This window comes from Oncorhynchus kisutch, linkage group LG5, assembly GCF_002021735.2.
Source record: "Oncorhynchus kisutch isolate 150728-3 linkage group LG5, Okis_V2, whole genome shotgun sequence".
Taxonomy (NCBI): domain Eukaryota; kingdom Metazoa; phylum Chordata; class Actinopteri; order Salmoniformes; family Salmonidae; genus Oncorhynchus; species Oncorhynchus kisutch.
This window is the reverse complement of record NC_034178.2, coordinates 43,324,606-43,351,427: the sequence shown is the minus strand read 5'-3', so window position 1 is coordinate 43,351,427 and position 26,822 is coordinate 43,324,606. Positions and strand designations below refer to the sequence as shown.

At 46.3% G+C, this 26,822-nt stretch overlaps 1 protein-coding gene across 2 annotated transcripts in view; it reads right to left on the bottom strand.

The window, feature by feature from the left end:
- Positions 1–9,221: 9,221 nt before the first annotated feature.
- LOC109891062 (forkhead box protein P4) overlaps positions 9,222–26,822 on the bottom strand; it is a 26,794-nt gene continuing 9,193 nt past the window's right edge. For both annotated transcript variants that reach the window (XM_031825117.1, XM_031825118.1), the window contains exons 6-9: positions 21,001–21,122; positions 16,977–17,043; positions 15,904–16,079; positions 9,222–15,829 (exon numbers count right to left, since the gene is read on the bottom strand). In XM_031825117.1, the coding sequence (XP_031680977.1) occupies positions 15,676–15,829; positions 15,904–16,079; positions 16,977–17,043; positions 21,001–21,122 (519 nt within the window). In that variant the 3' untranslated portion in view covers positions 9,222–15,675. The remainder of the gene's footprint in view (positions 15,830–15,903; positions 16,080–16,976; positions 17,044–21,000; positions 21,123–26,822) is intronic.

The following is a 26,822-nucleotide window of genomic DNA, read 5'->3' as shown; positions in this document are numbered from 1 at the left end:
ACAAACAATAGTACGCAAGTATAAACACCATGGGACCACGCAGCTGTCATACCGCTCATGAAGCAGACGCGTTCTGTCTCCTAGAGATGAACATACTTTGGTGTGAAAAGTGCAAATCAATCCCAGAACAACAGCAAAGGACCTTGTGAAGATGCTGGAGGAAAAAGGTGCAAAAGTATCTATATCCACAGTAAAACTAGTCCTATACCGACATAACCTGAAAGGCCGCTCAGCAAGGAAGAAGCCACTGCTCCAAAACCGTCATAAAAAAAGCCAGACTACGGTTTGCAACTGCACATGGGGACAAAGATTGTACTTTTTGGAGAAATGTCCTCTGGTCTGATGAAACAAAAATAGAACTGTTTGGCCATAATGACCATCGTTATATTTGGAGGAAAAAGGGGGAGGCTTAGAAGCCGAAGAACACCATCCCAACCTTGAAGCACGGGGGTGGCAGCATCATGTTGTGGCGGTGCTTTGCTGCAGGAGGGACTGGTGCACTTCTCAAAATAGATGGCATCATGAGGTAGGAAAAATTATGTGGATATATTGAAGAAACATCTCAAGACATCAGTCAGAAAGTTAAACTTGGTCGCAAATGGGTCATCCAAATAGACAATAACCCCAAGTATACTTCCAAAGTTGTGGCATAATGGCTTAAGGACAACAAAGTCAAGGTATTGGAGTGGCCATCACAAAGCACTGACCTCAATCCTATAGAATATTTGTGGGCAGAACTGAAAAAGCGTGTGCGAGCAAGGAGGCCTACAAACCTGACTCAGATACACTAGCTCTGTCAGGAGGAATGGGCCAAAATTCACCCAACTTGTTGTGGGAAGCTTCTGGAAGGCTACCCAAAACAATTTAAAGGCAATGCTACCAAATACTAATTGAGTATATGTAAACTTCTGACCCACTGGGAATGTGATGAAAGAAATAAAAGCAAAAAAAAATTGCTCTCAAATATTATTCTGACATTTCACATTCTTAAAATAGAGTGCTGATCCTAACTGACCTAAGACAGGGAATTTTTACAAGGATTAAATGTAAGGAATTGTGAAAAACTGAGTTTAAATGTATTTGGCTAAGGTGTATGTAAACTTCTGACTTCAACTGTATATAAACAAAGTGCATATAAATTATCCATTCAAAACGAATACAATCTGAACAGCATAATAGAATATTGCACCATATCAAAGAGAAATAAATAACAATGTGCAAAACTGCAGCATCCCACTTAAAACATTAAACTGGTCCCTCTTTTCTCTTTTCTTTTTTGCCATGTTATAACTAGCAGCACACAGCAATGCTGACCATATTTTGCTTATATGAGAGATTTGCATCCAGAAATGCAAGCTGCCTCACTTTTGAGGGGCTGATGCGGTTTCTTCTCTCAGTATTTATTTGTCCCGTTTTCTAGAAGACCCTCTCAGAGGGAACGGATGTGGCCACTATTCAGAGTCTCCCTGTCATGCCTTTAGTAAGCCGTGGGTAGACAGAGGCCTTGTTCTTCTACCAGCTCAGAGGGGCTCCTCCAAATAGGATCGGACCTCCATTATGGCATCTGCTAAGGGATTCCTTCGTGCTGCATCCCGGGTTGCTCTCTCGTCAAACAACAGACGTTTGTGGCAATACTGCTGGTGCTTCTGCTCCATCTGATCCCTCTTCTTCCTGTTGCCCTGGTGCCTGAGCCAGCTGACTGTTGGGGCTGTCCCTCCCTGCTGCTGAGGTTATTCTTTAAGAGCCTCATCAGCAGCGCCTCATCAATTCTGATAGCACGTGATTATATTCCATTCTGTGAAACTTTCTGTCCATTGATGAACATAGGGTGTTGTCACACTCTGACCATTATTTGAGTTGTTTGTTTCTATGTTTTGTTTGGTCAGGGTGTGATATGAGTGGGCATTCTATGTTGCATGTCTAGTTAGTCTGTTTCTATGTGTTTTGGCCTGATATGGTTCTCAATCAGAGGCAGGTGTTTGTCGTTGTCTCTGATTAGGAACCATATTTAGGTAGCCTGTTTTGTATTGTGGTTTGGGGGTTATTGTCCATGTTACGTTGCATGTTAGCACTATGTTTCATTAGCAGTCACGTTCATTTATTGTTTTGTTCGTTTGTTCAGTTTACTTCGTGTTTTTCGTCATCCATTAAAATGATGCATTCACACCACGCTGTGCTTTGGTCCGCTTCTTACGACGATCGTGACAGAATAACCCACCACAAAAGGACCAAGCGGCGTGGTAACGGGCAGCAGCAGCAGCGAACACAAGACTCCTGGACTTGGGAGGAGATTATGGATGGTAAAGGACCCTGGGCACCGCCAGGGGAATATCGCAGTCCCAAGGCAGAGCTGGAGGCAGCGAAGGCAGAGAGGTGCTGGTATGAGGAGGCAGCACGGCAGCGCGGCTGGAAGCCCGGAGGCAGCCCCAAAAATGTCTTGGGGGGGCACACAGGGAGTGTGGCGAAGCCAGGTAGGAGACCTGCGCCAACTTCCTGTGCTTACCGGAGAGAGAGAGGAACCGGGCAGGCACAGTGTTATGCGATGGAGCGCACTGTGTCCCTGGTACGTGTGCCTAGTCCAGTTCGGTACATTCCAGCTCCATGTATCGGCCGGGCTAGAGTGGGCATCGAGCCAGGTGCCATGAAGCCGGCTCTACGCATCTGGGCTCCAGTGCATCTCCTCGGGCCGGCATACATGGCACCAGCCTTACGCATGGTGTCCCCGGTTCGGCCAGCACAGCCCAGTGCGGGCTATTCCACATCGCAGCACTGGCCTGGCTACGGGGAGCATTCAACCAGGTAAGGTTGGTCAGGCTCGGTGCTCAAGAGCTCCAGTGTGCCTGCACGGTCCGGTCTGTTCGGTGCCATCTCCACGTACCAGACCTCCGGTGGCAGCCCCCCGCTCCAGGCTGTCTCTCCGTCTCATCCCTACAGGTGCTCCCGCCTGTCCAGCGCTGCCAGAGCCTTCCTCCTGCCCAGCGCTGCCAGAGTCTCCCGTCTGTCCTGAGCTGCTAGAGTCTCCTGTCTGTCCTGAGCTGCTAGAGTCTCCCGTCTGTCCCGATCCGTCAGAGCCGCCAGTCTGTCCTGAACTGTCAGAGCCACCAGTCTGTCCTGAGCCGTCAGTCAGCCAGGAGCCGCCAGAGCCGTCAGCCAGCCAGGACCTGCCAGAGCCGTCAGCCATCCAGGACCTGCCAGAACCGTCAGCCAGCCAGGAGCTGCCAGAGCCGTCAGCCAGCCAGGAGCTGCCAGAGCCGTCAAACAGCCAGGAGCTGCCAGAGCCGTCAACCAGCCAGGAGCTTCCAGAGCCGTCAGCCAGCCAGGAGCTGCCAGAGCCGTCAGCCAGTCCGGAGCTGCCCCTCAGTCCGGAGCTGTCCCTCAGTCCGGAGCTGCCCCTCAGTTTGGAGCTGCCCCTCAGTTCGGAGCTGCCCCTCAGTCCAGTGGAGCATTTAATTCGGGTCTTAGACCCAAGGTCGGAGGCGAGGGTAGCCACGCTAAAGAGGCCCTTGAACAGGGAAATGACTATGGTGGAGTGGGGTCCATGTCCCGCGCCAGAGCCGCCACCGTGGCCAGATGCCCACCCAGACCCTCCACTATAGGTTTAGGTTTTGCGGCCGGAGTGCGCACCTTAGGGGGGGGGGGGTACTGTCACACTCTGACCATTATTTGAGTTGTTTGTTTCTATATTTTGTTTGGTCAGGGTGTGATATGAGTGGGCATTCTATGTTGCATGTCTGTTTCTACGTGTTTTCACCTGATATGGTTCTCAATCAGAGGCAGGTGTTTGTCGTTGTCTCTGATTGGGAACCATATTTAGGTAGCCTATTTTGTATTGTGATTTGTGGGTTATTGTCTATGTTACGTTGCATGTTAGCACTATGTTTCATTAGCAGTCACGGTCATTTATTGTTTTGTTAGTTTGTTCAGTTTACTTTGTGTTTTTCGTCATCCATTAAAATGATGCATTCACACCACGCTGCGCTTTGGTCCGCTTCTTACGACGATCGTTACAGGTGTCCATGAACTCTGTCACATGTCCTGTGGTAACATTTGCTTCTCTCTGGCGGCTGGCTGTGATTCGCTGTCCCAGCTGTCACGTAGCTGAAAAGAGAGAACAGTAACTTATTAGTTCAGGTTCATGTTTTGTCTACTGATACTACATTCTCATCTACTGCTCATATACATATATAACACTGGATTAAATAATGATGTAGTAATAACTGCCTACAGTACCTCTCTCCACTGATCTCCACAGTGACCTGCTCAAAGGGTTCCAGGACTGAACAGCTCCTCCACCACCTCCCATTCCTCATGAGACAGAGCATCAACAGGTGCATTGACAATGGCCAGGGGAGAGATGATGGCATCCTTTGACTCAAGAAACCGCTTCAACATATACAGTTTAGAGTTCCACCTTGTAGTGCAGTCTTGTTTAGGCCTCAGCTCAGGCATCCCCATCTGGCGTTGTGTAGACTAGTTGTTCAGCACCCACTGTGCTCCTGTGGAAGTATTCCACAGCTGATTTCACTTTGTCCACAGTGGGCTTCATCACCTTCAGAGCATCTCTTACAATCAGGCTGATTGTGTGGGCAAGACATGGATGATGGGTCCATTTAAAAATGTTCATGGCTTTGTTTATGTTGGCTGCATTGTCGCTAACACAACAGACCACTTTTCCATCTACTTGACATTCTCTGGCCACTCTCAACAGTTCCTCTGCCAAGTTCTCTAAGGTGTGTCTGTCGCTGAACTCAAAGCAGTCCAGAAGACAGCTAGACATCGAAAGTCTTCAATGAAGTGACATGTAACTGACATGTAAGAAGTGGTTACCCTTGATGTCCAGCAGTCAGTGGCAAACTGCAACTTTTTGGACTCTTTCCCACACTGAAGCCTGTGTACTCTTGTACAGTTGTGGAATACGTGATTTTGAAAGGGTTTTCCAGCATGGAATTGTGTACATTGGATTTAGACTATTGCTATAATTTCTTAAACCTTGCTCCTCCACGATCGAAAATGGCTGGAAATCGTTGACAATTATTTTAGTCAATGCAATATCAATTTGGCCTTCTTTTGCTACAGACATAGACTTTGGCATAAACTGGTCCATAGAAGACTGCGTTGCTGTGGGTCGCGGAGTAGGTCACCTTGACTGAGTGGATACATCTCCACGTGTGCAGGTGCTGGCTCCACCACCATCACTAGCAGGCCCGCTAGCTTCTCGAAGCTCCACTACAGCTAGCTTCACAGTTGGGGTCACAGTTCGCATATGCCTGTAGGTTGTGAGTAGAACCGGCTTTATATGAGATTTTGATTTGGCAAATTCTACACTGTGCTCTAACATTGTCTACATTATTAAAATGCATCCAAATGCTACTGTGCTTCCGACTCATTTTCCAGCTGTTGTTTTCACAGCTGTCCTTCATCTCTCTCCTCGGCTGCTCAGTGTGTGACTGTGAGTGAGTTGGCTCGGCCCTCCCTCACACATCTTTGGTTCATTGGTTGACACTGCATGTCTGATTGACAGGAACAACAGATGAGGCTGTTAGTCTGAGCAGACAGTCAGCGCGAATGTGTGCGCTTGAGCATTTAGGCCTATATTATTTTATTTATGTTTTCGTTATTTGAATTAGTTCATTCTATTCATCTAAATCTTTTGATTATTCATATCTTAATTTTTATAAATATTTTTATAAAAATATTTTTATAAATAGATTCGGCTCTTCTGATTAGCGAGCCAGCTCCCAACGTTCAACTACAAGAGCCGGCTCCCAACGTTCACCTACAAGAACCGGCTCCCAACGTTCACCTACAAGAGCCGGCTCCCAACGTTCACCTACAAGAGCCGGCTCCCAACGTTCACCTACAAGAGCCGGCTCCCAACATTCACCTACAAGAGCCGGCTCCCAACGTTCACCTACAAGAACCGGCTCATATCCAAACAGGTGTTACCTAAACCACTTATCTAACTTTAATTATATACATTTTTCGGATAATGCACTTAAAAAATCAGTGCAAGACATGTATAAATAACTATTCAACAAAGATACCTGCAGCACTTAATATGATAAATACATACACTTCAGCATTAGCAATACAGTATAGGAATCCAAGCTGGAAGCTTTACAAAATCTAAATGAACAAAAGAGAAAATCAAAAAGACATAATGGTAAAGAATGCCCTCGAGAGCTAAGCCAAGTGTTAATATACAATAATACATCATAACAGCCAAACCGGAGAAGGAACAGAAGTGTCTATGGCGATCTGTCAACATCATCAACGAATGTGAATCTACATCTTGATAAAACAGCTTGGCTTACAGGTGTACCTTAAAGGATGAGAATTCAAACATCATATATTTACTGAATGCAGCAGCGCCTCTTTCGTGAGAGTTTGGATCATAACAATAATAATAATAGTAATCAATCATTCCTTTGTAAGCTGTGAGCAAGTGAGGGTGTACACTAAGCTCTGTTTGTATTTGGACAGTATCTTTAGTTACCCATTTTGGAAACACACCCAAGGTCTCCACCCAATGGCTTTCACCAATCCAAACCTGGTCAAATCAGTGATTACCTCAAGGAATGAAGGGAGGAAGGAAGTGGTTATACACCATAATATGTGAACAGACCCTGTGTGTCCTTTTGTTTTGTAACTTCATTTTACTAGGCAAGTCAGTTAAAGAACAAATTCTTATTTTCAATGACAGCCTAGGAACAGTGGGTTAAACTGCCTTGTTCAGGGGCAGAATGACAGATTTTTATCTTGTCAGCTCAGGGACATGATCTTGCAACCTTTCAGTTACTAGTCCGACGCTCTAACCACTAGGCTACCTGCCGCCCTTCAGGCTGTGTCTAGTTGAAAGGAAGGAATCATGTCTACAGTTTGTAAACAGGCTCTGTGTCCTCCAGGCGATGTATTGAAGCTGTTTCGTCTGTTGTCTGGTTTGTTTACCCCTCCTGGTGGCCACACACTGTATCACAGCAACCGCAGCTGACCCGCTCACTCCAGGTAGAAATCACCCATAGGCACAGATCTAGGATCAGCTGTCCCTCCCGAATCCCTGACCTTTAACGGAGGTGAAACACAATACAGGGTAAGGGCAGAGAGAAGGCTGAGGATTTACTCACTGTTATCACTGTGATGTTTGAGAATGCAGACATAACATGAATTAATGAGCACTACAACAGAGGAAACAACAGGGTGAGCACTACAACAGAGGAAACAACAGGGTGAGCACTACAACAGAGGAAACAACAGGGTGAGCACTACAACAGAGGAAACAACAGGGTGAGCACTACAACAGAGGAAACAACAGGGTGAGCACTACAACAGAGGAAACAACAGGGTGAGCACTACAACAGAGGAAACAACAGGGTGAGCACTACAACAGAGGAAAAAACAGGGTGAGCACTACAACAGAGGAAACAACAGGGTGAGCACTACAACAGAGGAAACAACAGGGTGAGCACTACAACAGAGGAAACAACAGGGTGAGCACTACAACAGAGGAAACAACAGGGTGAGCACTACAACAGAGGAAAAAACAGGGTGAGCACTACAACAGAGGAAAAAACAGGGTGAGCACTACAACAGAGGAAACAACAGGGTGAGCACTACAACAGAGGAAACAACAGGGTGAGCACTACAACAGAGGAAACAACAGGGTGAGCACTACAACAGAGGAAACAACAGGGTAAGCACTACAACAGAGGAAAAAACAGGGTGAGCACTACAACAGAGGAAAAAACAGGGTGAGCACTACAACAGAGGAAACAACAGGGTGAGCACTACAACAGAGGAAAAACAGGGTGAGCACTACAACAGAGGAAACAACAAATTGAGCACTACAACAGAGGAAACAACAGGGTGAGCACTACATCAGAGGAAAAAACAGGGTGAGCACTACAACAGAGGAAAAACAGGGTGAGCACTACAACAGAGGAAACAACAGGGTGAGCACTACAACAGAGGAAACAACAGGGTGAGCACTACAACAGAGGAAACAACAGGGTGAGCACTACATCAGAGGAAACAACAGGGTGATTATTACAACAGAGGAAACAACAGGGTGAGCACTACAACAGAGGAAACAACAGGGTGAGCACTACAACAGAGGAAACAACAGGGTGAGGACTACAACAGAGGAAAAAACAGGGTGAGCACTACGTCACACAGTCAAAGTGGTGAATATGATTTGACAAATGTCATCAGCTAAATGAGATGGCGAGACTGGTAGAGGATCGAAGTCTTTCACCAGACACACTCCATACCTCTACTATTCCAGATGTTTCCCTTGACTCACACACCACACACACATTGGGACCGCTGCTCCCACACTCTCTCCATTTCCTCAATCAGGCTGGAGTGATGAGTGAGTCCACCTACAGTATGTGTGTATTGGGTGAGTGTGTATTGTGGGAGTGTGTATTATGGGAAGGTGTATTGTGGGAGTGTGTATTGTGCGAGTGTGTATTGTGTGAGTGTGTGTTGTGTGAGTATGTATTGGGTGAGTGTGTATTGTGTGTGTGTATTGTGTGAGTATGTACTGGGTGAGTGTGTATTGCGGGAGTGTGTATTGTGTGAGTATGTATTGGGTGAGTGTGTATTGGGTGAGTGTGTATTGTGTGTGTGTATTGTGTGAGTATGTATTGGGTGAGTGTGTATTGTGTGTGTGTATTGTGTAAGTGTGAGTGTGTATTGTGTGTGCGTGTGTGTATTGTATGAGTGTATATTGTGTGTGTATTGTGTGTGTGTGTGTGTGTGTGTGTATTGTGTGTGTATTGTGTGAGTGTGTATTGTGTGAGTGTGTATTGTGTGTGTGTGTATTGTGTGAGTGTGTATTGTGTGTGTGTATTGTGTGAGTGTGTATAGTGTGAGTGTGCTCCTTGCCAGGAGTCTGTTTGTTCTCGCCCTGTCTGAGGCCTCGCCCTGTCTGCCACTCTTATTCAAAGCACATTTCCCTCCTCTCTCTCTCTCTCTCTCTGACACACACAATATAGCTCTTTCTAAATCTCAGGAGGAATTGGTGAAACATTGGTGATCTGGGGAGAAAGGTGGGGAAGGGGGAGAGTAGGGCCAAGGGGATGGTGGATACAGCTATGGTGTGGGGCAGGTGTATGAGGCATTTGACTGCACTACAGAACCATCTCTTTACCTCTAGGAATAGCGTGCGTAAAACCAGTGGCACATCTGGCCAGATAAAGAACATCACGCTGACACAGTCAGACAGTGTAATACGTATTTTATTGCATTTTATAATGCCATTGTCAATAATTAGTACAGATTACATGCAACTAGACCTACTGTACAGTTGTTTTATTGTCTGCATGGACAGACACAAGAAGATTCAGGTTACAAATACACAGATATATGTGTGTGTTTTATACAGCATGAGGAAAGGACAGTGACTGGCATTACATGGCCACCCAGGGAAGGGGGAAAGGGCAGTGACTGGCATTACATGGCCACCCAGGGAAGAGGGAAAGGGCAGTGACTGGCATTACATGGCCACCCAGGGAAGGGGGAAAGGGCAGTGACTGGCATTACATGGCCACCCAGGGAAGAGGGAAAGGGCAGTGACTGGCATTACATGGCCACCCAGGGAAGGGGGAAAGGGCAGTGACTGGCATTACATGGCCACCCAGGGAAGGGGGAAAGGGCAGTGACTGGCATTACATGGCCACCCAGGGAAGGGGGAAAGGGCAAAGGTCTCAGTGGCAAAGTCGCCTTTTTTAAAACCTCTTTTAGACCATCTTAAAAACCACCGCCTGCTCCTACTTTACCTATTCCCCTGGGGCACACTTTCAGAAAATGAAGAAACAGAACAAAATAAAAAGATAAAAGAGGTAAACAGAAACTAATGTTACAGAGTCACTGAATGTACACACATTCCTAAGATACAACCAGAGGACAGCTGAATGTACACACATTCCTAAGATACAACCAGAGGACAGCTGAAGTGGTAGTTCCATTTTTTGGGGGGGCTGTGAAGTTCATGATAACATGGGCAACTGTCCTTTAAGTTCCCTTTTCCTCAACATGACACCTAAGAGCTGTCCAATCATAGAGCAGGGGCGGGGCCAATTAGGTCCCTGGAGTCACTAATGATCCAATAGGAAGAGTGCTTGTCCAAGAGATGATAGCGATGGTGATAGCGAAGAATGGTTTGAGGTATGGGAAGTAGCTTGTGGTAGATTAGTGCCTGGGGTTGGTTTGGTTACGGTTGTGGTTATGGTTGTGGTGGTCTGTTAGCTTGTAAGCCATGGCCACTCACAACACCTTTGGTTAGGATTCTAATTGGACAAATGCCATCAGGTGTTTGATTGAGGGCCATGCCCAGTTGTCTTATTGAGTGATTGACCGCTGTAAGTTAAAGGTCATCAAAGGAATGACTGTGGTCAGGGGTCAGAGGACACATATTGGCACATAAAGGACCCACAACATCACCTTTACATTGGTCCATCTTTAAAAGCAAGAGAGGGGCTACATATTTTCTTCAATTATTTTCCTCTTTCTCTAATTTTTTCTGAGGTTTTGGTCCTGTCTTAGAGAAAAGTCCTTCTGAGGTATCATCAATACATAATGAAGTCAACTTTTTGTTTTACTGTTGTTTTTCTTTTTCTTTCCTTAAAAATGCAGTACAGAGACAAAAGGTATCAAAATAGACCTAGCTAAGATAAATATACAAACAGCTGTTACCTAAACCACTTATCTAACTTTAATTCTTTTATTTTTTTGAGATAATACACTTAAAAAATCATCGTCCCAGACGTTTTATGAAGAAAACGAGAAAAAAAAGAAAGGAATAACTATTCAACAAAGATACCTGCAGCACTTAATATGATAAATACATACACTTCAGCATTAGCAATACAGTATAGGAATCCAAGCTGGAAGCTTTACAAAATCTAAATGAACAAAAGAGAAAATCAAAAAGACATAATGGTAAAGAATGCCCTCGAGAGCTAAGCCAAGTGTTAATATACAATAATACATCATAACAGCCAAACCGGAGAAGGAACAGAAGTGTCTATGGCGATCTGTCAACATCATCAACGAATGTGAATCTACATCTTGATAAAACAGCTTGGCTTACAGGTGTACCTTAAAGGATGAGAATTCAAACATCATATATTTACTGAATGCAGCAGCGCCTCTTTCGTGAGAGTTTGGATCATAACAATAATAGTAGTAGTAATCATTCATTCCTTTGTAAGCTGTTATTATTGTCCGTCTCCCAGCAAGCTCTGTGTTTGTCTTTGGATAGTATCTTTAGTTACTCAGAGCCTCTCCTCAACTGTCTGAACCAAGGGGCCAACAGGGGCCCGGCTCCTAGTGACAGGGGCCACTATTCACCGTGAAGGGCCAGCTCCATGTCACAGGGCTTTAATTCCCAGCTCTGAGGCTTATTGACTGATACTAAGGGCCCTTTCGACTGAACACTGACTACAGCCGGTGAGTGTGTTTCCTTTATCGCTGCCATCTTAAAGCTGTTCTCTCCATTCATGTGTAGTGTGGGCCGCTGGCGTGTGGCGGGCACTAGTGTGTGTGTGGCCCAATGGCGGGTGCAGGGCACTCATACATTCTGCCCATCATCACTCCTGACAACCAGCATCCTGCCCCATTGAGTCGCAGCTAACGACCGGACTATCATTGGCTGCCGGCAAAGCCGGCTCATAAATATGCGTGCATACAATTAGAGCACCCAGTTAAGAGGCTGTTCGCGGAGTTTTATGATAATGGACAGTACAGAGAGAGCCAATAATACACAGCTGAGAGTAGACCTTTCAAACATGGTGACCACTTCACTCTTCACTATTAGGAGAACGCACCAGTTAACTGGTGTTTTAGGAGAGGTAGTCTATCTTTAACGGGGTGTAATGTTGTTGTAACGTCTCTTTGTTTTTGCGCTCACGCTCATGAATTTGGAGTTCAGATAGCCAGACAAGCTTTTTCAGCCCCACTTAATGTGTATTAACAGTAAGCTGTGTTTTGGTATATTTCACTATTATTATTGAGGAAGATTTTTTATTTTTTTAACCCAGACATATTTCTGGTCTCCAATCTCCCATTTGCTTTTATTGTGAACCATTTTGAAAAGGAGGTAGTGTTATTTTTGGTTTTTACTCTCGGTGTCCCTCTCCCACTTTGTTTGTTAGAAATCAGTCTGATGACATGAAGCATCATAACGCTACTTATACAGGAAACAGTGCTGTTTTACACAGGAAGTCAATACAAAGACTCCTTTATTAAAAAACAAAGAAAATGGTGCAAGAGTTGATTTGACAAAACTGTTCCCAAATGTTGTTTTAGAAAAAAGACATAAGTTGACATGTCCCTTGGTGTGCTCCTTTCACATTGGTATGATTTTGTCATTTGTCAGTTCTTCTCTCTTTGCTGTAAATATCACAAATGGTTATAATGGTATGTCTGTTCTGAAAAACCCTCCGTTTGTCTACTGATGTGATGTTTGGAATGGCAGCCAGGTTCAAACAGTCTCTATCACAACTACTCACAGACTAGGGGATTATGAACGTGTTTCTATAGCAATGTGAGAGCATGAAGACATTATAAGAGCGAAACATTATCATTTTGTTCCTATTTATTATAACACCTGTCCTTTTTGGTATTTGTTAAACTGTTGTGTCTACTAGACTATACTGTAGGTGAGGAGTAAAGAAAGTACATTAAGTAAACTGTTCACTGCTAGACAATGGGACTTTTGGTCCAATTCAATCAAACCGGGAGCCGGGTCAGAAAAATGACATTCTCCTGCATAGCACAAAGGGATGTTTGAATGTATAGAGTTTCACAATGAAAATATTGTTTTGGTTGAGGAAATGAATCAAAACATGCATTATTACAGTGCAATAAAATGTATTTTTTGTTTTACACGGTATCCCAGTTAATGGACAACTGACAACAGCCCACTTCTTTTTTTGCTGGCTTCTAGTGTCACATAAAGGTATATAAATGTTGTGTTCAAGTGCCTAATGAGGGTAAGATAATTATTTGTCATCTTTAACCCTGAATCCCATCTTAGGCTTGCCTACAGCAGAGCCTGCCATAGGGTTGTGTTTGAAACACAGGTAGCCTGAGCATGGAGAGATAGAGATTTCAATCCTAAGTGCTTTCTTTCTTTATCTAAGGAACTGCAAAAGTGTTGTTTGTTAATAGTGTTTTAGGCCTTCAACCATAGCATGCCTAATGTTAGTCGTCATTTGTACCAGTTAACATATGTAAAAAGATTTTAACATCACCAAATTCTATTTAGCATTTTATACTTTGGTTTTTGGAATGATCAGTACTGTCATGAACAAATTCAACGTAAGAGTTACGATAATACAATAATAATTTAAATGTCAGATGTTTATTGTCTTTTGGCCAGTTCTTTAGAGGAAAAACTCAAAAGGGGAAAAATAAACTACAGGGTTTTTGGTTTTCTACACATTTCTTTGGTTACCTGTAACAAAAATAAAATGGGAGAAAAAGCAGAAAATACATCAAAAATAATGTGTTTAAATTTGGCACTGCAGAGAAGGTAATGCTTTTATGCTCACTGAAAACAAAAGATTTGAAATCTCACGTGCTATTCCTTTGAGTTCAACTCACACAGTGAATTGCAGACAGCTTCTACACAGTAACTACAGTAACAATAGAACCGAAATGAAACTGAGCAGAGTTGCCACGTTTTGGTGTCCCACACAAACAATCCCCCCTTACTTCTTTAACATTTTGCACACACTTCTGAGCAGAAATTTGTGGGATGAGGTATTCTCTGACTGCCATAATGTCTTTTTTCAAGCATTGCTTTGTATCACAGCTGATGTTTCTCAACTAACTACGAGAAGATAAAATAAAAAGGAATGAAAGTTAGTTAAAAATGAATAATACAAATGGATGATAATGTTGGGATTATTGGTGAGTGTTCTCAGGAGCTGAGGCCCTCGATCCTAAGTGCTATTCTCAATCTCCTGCCATCTAAACTGGCAAACCCAGACACACAGAAAGGTATTCATGGTAGGCTGGGGTATGGGGAATTTTGGGACAATACTGCACTTTCTTTGCCACCAATACTAGTTTGGAATGGTGTGAACAAGCAGAGTTAGTAAACACTAAAAACAAAAGAAACAATGCATTTTTACAAAATACACTTTGAAACAGAATTATATCACCATGGAAATATGAATCCTAAAAAATAAATGAAGATAACATCAAAGAAAGAAGGAAGTGAAAAAGCCACCACCTTTTGGATATAAAATGTTTTGTATTCCATAATCATAAACTATTTTAGTCAGATATCTCTGTGTGGATGATCTCTCTTTCTCTCTCTCTCTCTCAGGTTGGCCTGTGCCCATCACTCTATCACACATGAAGGAGGAGTAAAGCACCAAACAGTCTTTTTTTGGGGGGAAACAATGTCTTCTTTTTTTGTTTGTCATAATGAGTAAAGAGAGTCTTGTCTGGCTTGGGCAGAGAATGGCTAGAGAGTGGGCATAGGGCAGAGAATGGCTAGAGAGTGGGCATAGGGCAGAGAATGGCTAGAGAGTGGGCATAGGGCAGAGAATGGCTAGAGAGTGGGCATAGGGCAGAGAATGGCTAGAGAGTGGGCATAGGGCAGAGAATGGCTAGAGAGTGGGCATAGGGCAGAGAATGGCTAGACCGTGGGAATAGGGCAGAGAATGGCTAGAGAGTGGGCATAGGGCACAGAATGGCTAGAGAGTGGGCATAGGTCAGAGAATGGCTAGAGAGTGGGCATAGGGCAGAGAATGGCTAGAGAGTGGGCATAGGGCAGAGAATGGCTAGAGAGTGGGCATAGGGCAGAGAATGGCTAGAGAGTGGGCATAGGGCAGAGAATGGCTAGAGAGTGGGCATAGGGCAGAGAATGGCTAGAGAGTGGGCATAGGGCAGAGAATGGCTAGAGAGTGGGCATAGGGCAGAGAATGGCTAGAGAGTGGGCATAGGTCAGAATCCTGCAATCCAGTCTCAGTCCCACCTATGGATCACTGACTGGTTTGTAAGGTTTCTGATGTGTGAGCAGGTGGGGTAATCCTTGAGAAAACCACTGTTCTTCCTTCCATCTCAAAGCCCAGCAGTTCTTTCAGGCAAAAGAAGAAAAGAAAAAGAAACTAACATGACCGGAGAAGAGGAGGAGAGTTATACACCTCCTGGTGACTGTTCCAAACAATATATACACATGATCTGATGTGTGTGTCTCTCCACACTCTCTCTCACACACCTGTATGTATATTGTAGTGGTGTGAACATCAAACTACCAGCACTAAAGGACTGTAGGGCGGGCAGTCCATCTGTGTAAATCAACAGGGAGAGGAGAGAGGAGAGGGGACCCTCCCTCCATATCACCACTGAGAGCTGTCTCTCTGACAATACGCTGCTCATTGGGTGAGGGTGGAGGGGGTGAGGAGGAGGGGGTGAGGTGGGTGAAAATGTGTGGGAATAAAGCAATGCTCCAGAGTGTTATTTTTGCGTCAGTATGTAATGGAGGTCTAACCCTGTTTGTCAATGTTGTTGGTTTCTTGCTTTATAAAAATCATGATCTTTATCTCTTCTTTTTTATCTCTATCTTGTTTTTTTACGTGGTCATCATTTCGCTTCACTCCAATGGAGCGGGCGGGATTAAACCTCAAAGTCCCGTCCACTGGTTCAGCTCATCCAATCCTACTCCAGCTCCTCGGTGGGAAGATCATCATCCAAATCGCGGTCATCGCGATCGCTAGGCAATGCCATGTTCTGAGTGACAGTTGCCATGAGCGACATGGAGCGGCTGTCCTCCTCGATCTCAGTGGGCTCCTCCTTCACATGGACCTGGTGTCTGAAAGGCAGAGGGACGCGTTAGAGAAAGACAGAGAAAGAGAGAGGGAGTGTGTTTGTGTGTGTGTGTCTTACCCATACTGCTGTGGGCTGAGTGTAGGGCTGCAGCTGCCGTTGCTGTTGACCTGTTCCACAGTGGAGCTGACATCATCATGACCCATCCCATGCAGCATGTTGAGGCTGGCGGCAGATGAGGGGTTAACCAGGCCCTGGCTGTTCAGTAGAGTTAAACTGCTCTCTGCAAGGGCCGCCTGACACACACACACACACAGATTTACATTAAAGGACATTCACATACATCACAATTGACTTCAAGTACTTATGGATCCACAAATAAACTTTGTGAGCAAGAAGAACCCGTGTATTTATTCAGTAACACAGATGCTTTGACTGTTTAGTCCTGTTGAGTACTTGCTGAGCATTTCGCTGCAGCGTTTTAACCTGCTGTAAACTGAGTATGTGACGAATAAACGTTGATTTGATAATCAGTCATGCTGAAGACTAAAGCAGTGTTGCCTGGATGACTAACTCTTCAGGATTACCACATTCAACCACTAGGGGGCTCCTGCACACTACACTTCACTGCTCAAGGGTTTAGTGGCGTGTGTGTGTGTGTGTGTGTGTATGTGTGTGTGTGTGTGTGTATGTGTGTGTGTGTATGTGTGTGTGTGTGTGTGTATGTGTATGTGAAAGTGAGAGACCATTCATTGCTGGTTGGTTTGCCCAGGGAGTGTGTGCATGTGATAGGAGTGACTGAAATTGATTTTCTAGGACAGGCACAAATTTCATGCAGTGACCTTAATTGACAAATAGTTGATGCTATAAGTCATCTGAGTCATAGTTGGATGGAGTAAAGGTGTATGTCTACAATGGTTCTTCCTTTAAAAGTTTGGAGCCGCGACCGTTTGTGGTAAATTTGCTGCAAATTGCGTCATTCTGGCAACAATGGCTGACACTTAAATAATGTGCCACAGAATTCTGCGGCACCTCGCCAGCTGTGCTGCAGTATGTTAAAGGAAGAACCACTGTACGTCTGTGTGTTGGGAGGTGTGTGTGTGCATGTGGGGAGGAGTGTTCTGGACATGTGCACGTGTCACTAAATAGCCTAACTTGCTAACTAGTGTGTGTGTGTAGGTGTGTACACTAACCTGGTAGCTGGCGTTTAGGGAACCGAAGCCCAGGCCTGAAATCATATTCTTCACCAGAGTAGGACTCCTAGAGAGAGAGTGAAAGAGAAGGGGGAGAAAGAAATAGGTGGAGATTAGAATTAAACACATCTCACGTATACAGGGTCAGCCACAGAGCAGCACGTAGCCTAGCGGTTAAGAGGGTCGGGCCAGTAACCGAAAGGTTTTTCACCTTGTTGGCTCAGGTATTCGAACCAGCGACCTTTCAGTTACTGGCCCAACACTCGAACCGCTAGCCTACCTGCTGCCCACATGTTGAGTGCATGTGTGTAAAGGAGCAGCTGCAGCCAAAAACAACTTACAAATGTAACAAATGCACCCGCTACAGACACAAGCATACACACATACTGTAAACAGATGCTGTTAACACACCCACAGCAGCGGTTCCCAGTCTCTGATATCTGCTGTGCAGGCATGTGTGTATTTAAGTGTGTGTGTGTTTGATTGTGTAATATGGCCTGATTTCTCTGGCAGTTGGAATTGAAAATCTTGTTACACATGTTAACAAGCCTGTCTTCCGTGTGTGAAGATTTGTTGACACACGCTTCACGCTAACAAACCTCTCTCTACCCTGCATCATAGACAGCAGCACAGTAATGGTGTCCACAAATACGTAGAATGGGAAACACACACATTCACACATTTAGATATGAAACACACACACTGACAGAGCAGGCCTTTAAATTTGACTCCTGAGTTAACCCCTTGGTAATAATTAGGGGTGAACATATCGGGAATGTCTAGTTTAACGCCCCGATGTGCAAAACCGCTGTCAAAGCTGACGTGCATACCTAGACTCAGCAACAACAAAAAATGTCCCTTTTTCAGGACCCTGTCTTTCAAAGATCATTTGTAAAAATCCAAATAACTTCACAGATCTTCATTGTAAAGGGTTTAAACACTGTTTCCCATGCTTGTTTAATGAACCATAAACAATTCATGAACATGCCCCTATGGAACGGTCGTTAAGACACTAACAGCTTACAGACGGTAGGCACTTAAGTCACAGTTATGAAAACTTAGGACACTAAAGAGGCCTTTCTACTGACTCTGAAAAACACCAAAAGAAAGATGCCCGGGGTCCTTTCGTGTCTTAGGCATGCTGCAAGGAGGCCTGAGGACTGCAGATGTGGCCAGGGCAATAAATTGAACTGTCCATACTGTGAGACGCCTAAGACAGCACTACAGGGAGACAGGACAGACAGCTGATCATCCTCGCAGGGACAGACCACGTGTAACAATACCTGCACAGGATCGGTACACCTGAACATCACATCTGCGGGACAGGTACAGGATGGCAACAACAACTGCCCGAGTTACACCAGGAACAGACAATCCCTCCATGAGTGCTCAGACTGTCCACAATAGGCTGAGAGAGGCTGGACTGAGGGCTTGTAGGTCTGTTGTAAGGCAGGTCCTCACCAGACATCACCGGCAACAATGACGCCTATGGGCACAAACCCACCATCGCTGGACCAGACAGGACCTCACCAGACAGTGCTCTTCACTGACGAGTCGCGGTTTTGTCTCACCAGGGGTGATCATCGGATTTGAGTTTATCGTCGAAGGAATGAGCGTTACCCCCGAGGCCTGTACTCTGGAGCGGGATAAATTTGGAGGTGGAGGGTCCGTCATGGTCTGGGGCGGTGTGTCACAGCATCATCGGACTGAGCCTGTTGTCATTTTAGGCAGTCTCAATGCTGTGCGTTACAGGGAAGACATCCTCCTCCCTCATGTGGTACCCTTCCTGCAGGCTCATCCTGATATCACTTTTATTAGCTTCACAACATACATACTATGGAACGCCGTTTGGGTCTTTACGTGTAAAAAAAGATACAGTAGCACTGTCAAAGCTGTATAAAACATTCTGAAAACTCCGGCCACGAACGATGTGTTTACAATACCGCATTGGTAATAAAGCATCATTTGTTCGACCAAAACTTCTGGTGTTGCTAGCTTTAGCTTGGTACCTAGCTATCACCAATATAACCTGCCTGAAAACAATGACCAGTAGAAACTGCAGTCATTTTCATTATTCTTAGCAATGATTTAAGAATCCTGTGAGTAATATTAGCTAGGTTGCCACTTGTTGTTTGCCTATTGAAATTGAACTTCAGTTCATGAAAATAAATAGCTTAGCCAGCTACTTAACCCTGTTGCCCAAAGCTAACGTTATAAGCAGCCAGTTAGCTTCATCTGGCTATTGAGGCTCAACCGCACCAGGTTATGTGTTAAGCTAGCCACGGTAATGATTAGGCACAATAGTGGAATTTGCGGTTTGCCTTCAAAATAAAAGTATGCCATTGACAGTAATGCAAATGAGTACAAATAGTAGAATTATGCCATACTTTTATTTTGAAGGCTAACTGCAAAGTCCATAATTGCAGCTAATCCTTATTGTGGCTAGCTTCACATAGATGGGTCCGACCACCAATAATCAAATAAGAACTGTCTTATAAATGAGGGTTATTTAGATGATGACACCTATCTATATATTTAGCTAACTAACTATAGCTACTGAAACAGATTATGTCGTTCTGCTATGTGTTTGGGGAAGAACATTGTTTGCATTCATCAGCTAGCTATTTTTTTTTAAATGACCAACACTGAAGGTGCGCAAGACAACTTTATCAGCATCATAGCATACGTATCGATGAACAGTTGTGACATATGAAATACTAATAACTACGTAAAAAATGTATGAATCCTTTAAATGATTATGTGAGGTGCAGTCATATTCAGGTCCTGATTGGTCAACAAGCTTATTTGACACGTCAAATAGTGTTAAATAGTATATTTTTTGACACGCAAAGACTCAAACGGCGTTCCATAGAAATCCTGGTTCAGAATGAAATGACTGAGCGACGAAACAGCACAGCAAGTAAGTGAAAGAAATAGGTTTTGATTATTTTACTGGTAATGGGGACATACGAAAATGCCAACAAAATAACTTTTTGGTCAGTGTGTGTAACCTTTATTTAACTAGGCAAGTCAGTTAAGAACAAATTCTTATTTACAATGACGGCCTACCCCGGCCAAACCCGGACGAAGCTGGGCCAATTGTGTGCCGACCTATTACACCTCTTGCACTGAGATGCAGTGCCTTAGACTGCTGTGTCCATGTATGTGTGTTAACTATTTAACTGTACTAGAATTCTTAAAAGTCTGCTAAAATGATAAATATACATTTTAAATATCGGTTATCGGTATCAGGTTTTTTTTGGGCAAGGAAAATATCGGATATCGGTAAGGGCCAAGAATTTAATATCAGTGCATCACTAGTAATAATGACACAATTATACATGCCAACACCTATAACCTCACACACACATCACCCACACACACTTATCATCAGAGCCAGGGTAGGCAGGCAGGCAGATTCATGTGGGAGATAAATATGTGTGATGAGAGCCAGGGTGGGCAGGCAGACAGATAAATGTGTGTGATGAGAGCCAGGGTGGGCAGACAGACAGATAAATGTGTGTGATGAGAGCCAGGGTGGGCAGGCAGACAGATAAATGTGTGTGATGAGAGCCAGGTTGGGCAGGCAGACAGATAAATGTGTGTAATGAGAGCCAGGTTGGGCAGGCAGACAGATAAATGTGTGTGATGAGAGCCAGGGTGGGCAGGCAGACAGATAAATGTGTGTGATGAGAGCCAGGGTGGGCAGACAGATAAATGTGTGTGATGAGAGCCAGGGTGGGCAGGCAGACAGATAAATGTGTGTGAGGAGAGCCAGGGTGGGCAGGCAGGCAGATAAATGTGTGTGATGAGAGCCAGTATGGGCAGGCAGGCAGATAAATGTGTGTGATGAGAGCCAGGGTGGGCAGGCAGACAGATAATGTGTGTGAGGAGAGCCAGGGTGGGCAGGCAGGCAGATAAATGTGTGTGAGGAGAGCCAGGGTGAGCAGGCAGACAGATAAATGTGTGTGATGAGAGCCAGGGTGGGCAGGCAGACAGATAAATGTGTGTGATGAGTTTGTACCCGGTCATCTTTGGTGGTCTTCTCTTTTGGTATTCCACTTCATCCACTGTCCACACGGCCCCCTTCACGTTCTCCACCCTCACAAAACACTTATGCAGACTCAGGTTGTGGCGCACAGCATTCTAAATGGAGGGAAAGAGAGAGACGAGAGAGGGAGATAGAGACACAGAGGGAGAGAGAGACGAGAGAGGGAGATAGAGACACAGAGGGAGAGAGAGACGAGAGGGAGATAGAGACACAGAGGGAGAGAGAGACGAGAGAGGGAGATAGAGATACAGAGGGAGAGAGAGACGAGATAGGGAGATAGAGATACAGAGGGAGAGAGAGACGAGAGAGGGAGATAGAGACACAGAGGGAGAGAGAGACGAGAGAGGGAGATAGAGATACAGAGGGAGAGAGAGACGAGAGAGGGAGATAGAGATACAGAGGGAGAGAGAGACGAGAGAGGGAGATAGAGACAAAGGGAGAGAGAGACGAGAGAGGGAGATAGAGATACAGAGGGAGAGACGAGAGAGGGAGATAGAGACACAGGGGGAGAGAGAGACGAGAGGGAGATAGATACAGAGGGAGAGAGAGACGAGAGAGGGAGATAGAGATACAGAGGGAGAGAGAGACGAGAGGGAGATAGAGACACAGAGGGAGAGAGAGACGAGAGGGAGATAGAGACACAGAGGGAGAGAGAGACGAGAGAGGGAGATAGAGACACAGAGGGAGAGAGAGACGAGAGAGGGAGATAGAGATACAGAGGGAGAGAGAGACGAGAGAGGGAGATAGCGACACAGAGGGAGAGAGAGACGAGAGGGAGATAGAGACACAGAGGGAGAGAGAGACGAGAGAGGGAGATAGAGACACAGGGGGAGAGAGAGACAAGAGAGGGAGATAGAGACACAGAGGGAGAGAGAGATGAGAGAGGGAGATAGAGACACAGAGGGAGAGAGAGACGAGAGAGGGAGATAGAGATACAGAGGTAGAGAGAGACGAGAGAGGGAGATAGAGACACAGAGGGAGAGAGAGACGAGAGAGGGAGATAGAGATACAGAGGGAGAGAGAGACGAGAGAGGGAGATAGAGACACAGGGGGAGAGAGAGACGAGAGAGGGAGATAGAGATACAGAGGGAGAGAGAGACGAGAGAGGGAGATAGAGATACAGAGGGAGAGAGAGACGAGAGAGGGAGATAGAGACACAGAGGAAGAGAGAGGCAGATAGAGACACAGAGGGAGAGAGAAGGAGATCATTTGCTTTCATAAGCACGTAGAGAGCCTGCCTGAAAAGAGAACCTTGTAATGGTTATTTGTAGTTGTTCTGAACAGAATCAAATATGACAAAAACTTGTTCAGACAAAGCAGTCAACGAATGGCTCCTGTAAAGGAGCATGGCAGAGACAGACACACTAAACACAGGAGCCCGGCAGAGACACACACACTAAACACAGGAGCCCGACAGAGACACACACACTAAACACAGGAGCCCGGCAGAGACACACACACTAAACACAGGAGCCCGGCAGAGACACACACACTAAACACAGGAGCCCGGCAGAGACAACACACACTAAACACAGGAGCCCGGCAGAGACACACACACTAAACACAGGAGCCCGACAGAGACACACACACTAAACACAGGAGCCCGACAGAGACACACACACTAAACACAGGAGCCCGACAGAGACACACACACTAAACACAGGAGCCCGACAGAGACACACACACTAAACACAGGAGCCCGGCAGAGACACACACACTAAACACAGGAGCCCGACAGAGACACACACACTAAACACAGGAGCCCGGCAGAGACACACACACTAAACACAGGAGCCCGACAGAGACACACACACTAAACACAGGAGCCCGACAGAGACACACACACTAAACACAGGAGCCCGGCAGAGACACACACACTAAACACAGGAGCCCGACAGAGACACACACACTAAACACAGGAGCCCGGCAGAGCCAGACACACTAAACACAGGAGCCCGGCAGAGACACACACACTAAACACAGGAGCCCGACAGAGACACACACACTAAACACAGGAGCCCGGCAGAGACAGACACACTAAACACAGGAGCCTGGCAGAGACACACACACTAAACACAGGAGCCCGGCAGAGACACACACACTAAACACAGGAGCCCGACAGAGACACACACACTAAACACAGGAGCCCGGCAGAGACACACACACTAAACACAGGAGCCCGACAGAGACACACACACTAAACACAGGAGCCCGGCAGAGACACACACACTAAACACAGGAGCCCGGCAGACACACACACTAAACACAGGAGCCCGGCAGAGACACACACACTAAACACAGGAGCCCGACAGAGACACACACACTAAACACAGGAGCCCGGCAGACACACACACTAAACACATGAGCCCGGCAGAGACACACACACTAAACACAGGAGCCCGACAGAGACACACACACTAAACACAGGAGCCCGGCAGAGACACACACACTAAACACAGGAGCCCGGCAGAGACACACACACTAAACACAGGAGCCCGGCAGAGACACACACACTAAACACAGGAGCCCGGCAGAGACAGACACACTAAACACAGGAGCCCGGCAGAGACACACACACTAAACACAGGAGCCCGACAGAGACACACACACTAAACACAGGAGCCCGACAGAGACACACACACTAAACACAGGAGCCCGGCAGAGACACACACTAAACACAGGAGCCCGGCAGAGACACACACACTAAACACAGGAGCCCGGCAGAGACACACACTAAACACAGGAGCCCGGCAGAGACACACACTAAACACAGGAGCCCGGCAGAGACACACACACTAAACACAGGAGCCCGACAGAGACACACACACTAAACACAGGAGCCCGGCAGAGACACACACACTAAACACAGGAGCCCGGCAGAGACACACACACTAAACACAGGAGCCCGGCAGAGACACACACACTAAACACAGGAGCCCGACAGAGACACACACACTAAACACAGGAGCCCGGCAGAGACACACACACTAAACACAGGAGCCCGACAGAGACACACACACTAAACACAGGAGCCCGGCAGAGACACACACTAAACACACTATTCTGTCTGTAGCTGGAAATAAGACAAGGATGTGCATCTCCTTCCCTAGTTTTATTTTAAAACGTCTTTAATCAGCCACAATCTACATACACACATACATACACACACACCGCTATCTGCAGCTCACTCCCCTAGGGACCGTCCTCCCTTTTCATCTGCTGTTTGTAGTTTGTTCATGCCCAATTTCATTACCAATTTTAATTTGTCTATAATTAAATCCTGCATATTTTCTCTGACACGCTTTTTTAATCCGTAAGGGAGGGAGAGGCAGAGCGCGCATCACTCCTCACCATAATTACACACACACACACACACGCACACACACAGGCACACACACACACACACATTATTACACAAACCATAATCAGCCCCAGACCACCCCCCGCCCCTCTCCTCCTCACACCCCCTCTCTTTCAAGCCGTGATGCTCCGTTTTGTAAATGAGTATGACCCCAATCTCAGCCCGCCACCCCGCCATTGCTGCTCCTCTGCTATTCTCTGCTATTTGCATTTGTCTCCGTGATGAAAGCCTAATTCGCACAGTTAAAACATTAGCAGTCATTTACCGCAGGTCACAGCACACGTCACACACACACCCAGCAGACACGCACATAAACACAACACATCCTGCAGAGGTTGGGGCGAGGAGAGGTGTAGAGAAGGGTAAGGGTACATGTGGGAAAGGGGAGAAGGTAGACAGGTGGAAAAGAGAGGTATGGGTAAGGCCTGTGGTGGTGTTGGAGAGGTGTAGGGGTACAGCTAGGGGAGGTATAGGGGGAAGGGATGAGGCTGGGGGTAAGGAGAGGAGGGTAGGGGTGTTACAGAGGTCGCGTGTGTGTGTCACAGTGCCCACACAACAGATGTGTAGTTCTTACCTTTCAGCGAACAGCCCTTCAAATATTGTCCTCAATGTGATATTGGAATTCTTAAAGGTACCACGTTGGTACCAAACGTTCAAGACAGACTCTTAAATGATATTTTGCTGTAATATATTCTACTGAGTGTGACCCTGCTCTCTACCCATAAAAAGCAGTTCTCAACCATATTCAGAACCTTGGAGAAATTAAATCACTGTTTAACGCTCTCTGACTGAACAGTCTGCAGTTCACCTCTCCCTCTCTCCCATCCTCTCTCTCCCATCCCTCTCTCTCCTATCCCTCTCTCTCCCATCCCTCTCCCATCCCTCTCCCATCCCTCTCTCCCATCCCTCTCTCCCATCCCCTCTCTCCCATCCCTCTCTCCCATCCCTCTCTCTCCCCATCCTCTCTCTCCCATCCCTCTCTCCCATCCCATCCCTCTCTCCCATCCCATCCCTCTGTCCCATCACTCTCTCCCATCCTCTCTCCCATCCTCTCTCTCCCATCCATCTCTCCCATCCCTCTCTCCCATCCCTCTCCTTCATCCTCTCTCTCCCATCCCTCTTCCTCATCCTCTCTCTCCCATCCCTCTCTCCCATCCCATACCTCTGTCCCATCCCTCTCTCTCTCCCATCCCCTCTCTCCCATCCCTCTCTCCCATCCTCTCTCCCATCCTCTCTCTCCCATCCCTCTCCCCCATCCCTCTCCCTCATCCCTCTCTCCCATCCTCTCTCTCCCATCCCTCACCCTCATCCCTCTCCCTCATCCCTCTCTCCCATCCTCTCTCTCCCATCCCTCTCCCTCATCCCTCTCCCTCATCCCTCTCTCTCTCTGATCAATGACTTCCCATGGCTGACACTAGCACTCCTCATGAAATAACCAGCCCCATTAAAGAACATACATCTTCCTCTATATTTAATACAGGCCAAACCTCTGGACACTCCATACATATATTAATATATAAAGGTAGATATTTAAAGGGCTGGACCTTAAAGGGCCGGTGGAGAGGAAGCGGGAGAATACATTAATTGTAAAATTTCATAAAGGTGAAATGAGGCGGCAAAGATATTCCAGGCTGGCATCTCCCTCCCTTCCTCCCTTAGTCCCTCTCTCCCTCCCTTCCCAATTCAAGGCTATTAGCGCGAGGCTCGGGCCATGACACCCCCTCTTCACCCCTCCTCTCATCTGTCTCTCTCATTCTCTCGCTCAATCTCCCTCTCTCCGGAGGAACTGACACTCAAATTAGAATGAGGCTTCAGTAGAAATGGGTCAGCACCTACACTGTCAAGGTCCAGCCAGGTGTGTGTGTGAGTCTGTGTGTGAGTCATGGACTGCGAGAGTGTGTTTGTGAGAATGTGTGTGTGAGAGAAGCCATTGCATGTGTGTGTGTGACTGTAATGAGGCTCTGTGATAGTGAGATGTGTTTCCACTGAGCTAAGTGGAACCGTCTTCGTAGGCCATGTCAGAGTTCACAGAACTCTTCAGAAGACCAGGAGGGAGGGAAGAAGAGGGAGGGAGGAAGGAAGGGGGAGGGATGGAGGGAGGGTAAAAGAGGGAGGAAGGAAGGGGGAGGGATGGAGGGAGGTAGGGTAAAAGAAGGAGGAAGGAAGGGGGAGGGATGGAGGGAGGTAGGGTAAAAGAAGGAGGAAGGAAGGGGGAGGGATGGAGGGAGGGAGGTAGGGTAAAAGAGGGAGGAAGGAAGGGGGAGGGATGGAGTGAGGGAGGGAGGGTAAAAGAGGGAGGAAGGAAGGGGGAGGGATGGAGTGAGGGAGGGAGGGTAAAAGAGGGAGGAAGGAAGGGGGAGGGATGGAGTGAGGGAGGAAGGGTAAAAGAGGGAGGAAGGAAGGGGGAGGGAAGAAAGGGAGGGAGGAAGGGGGA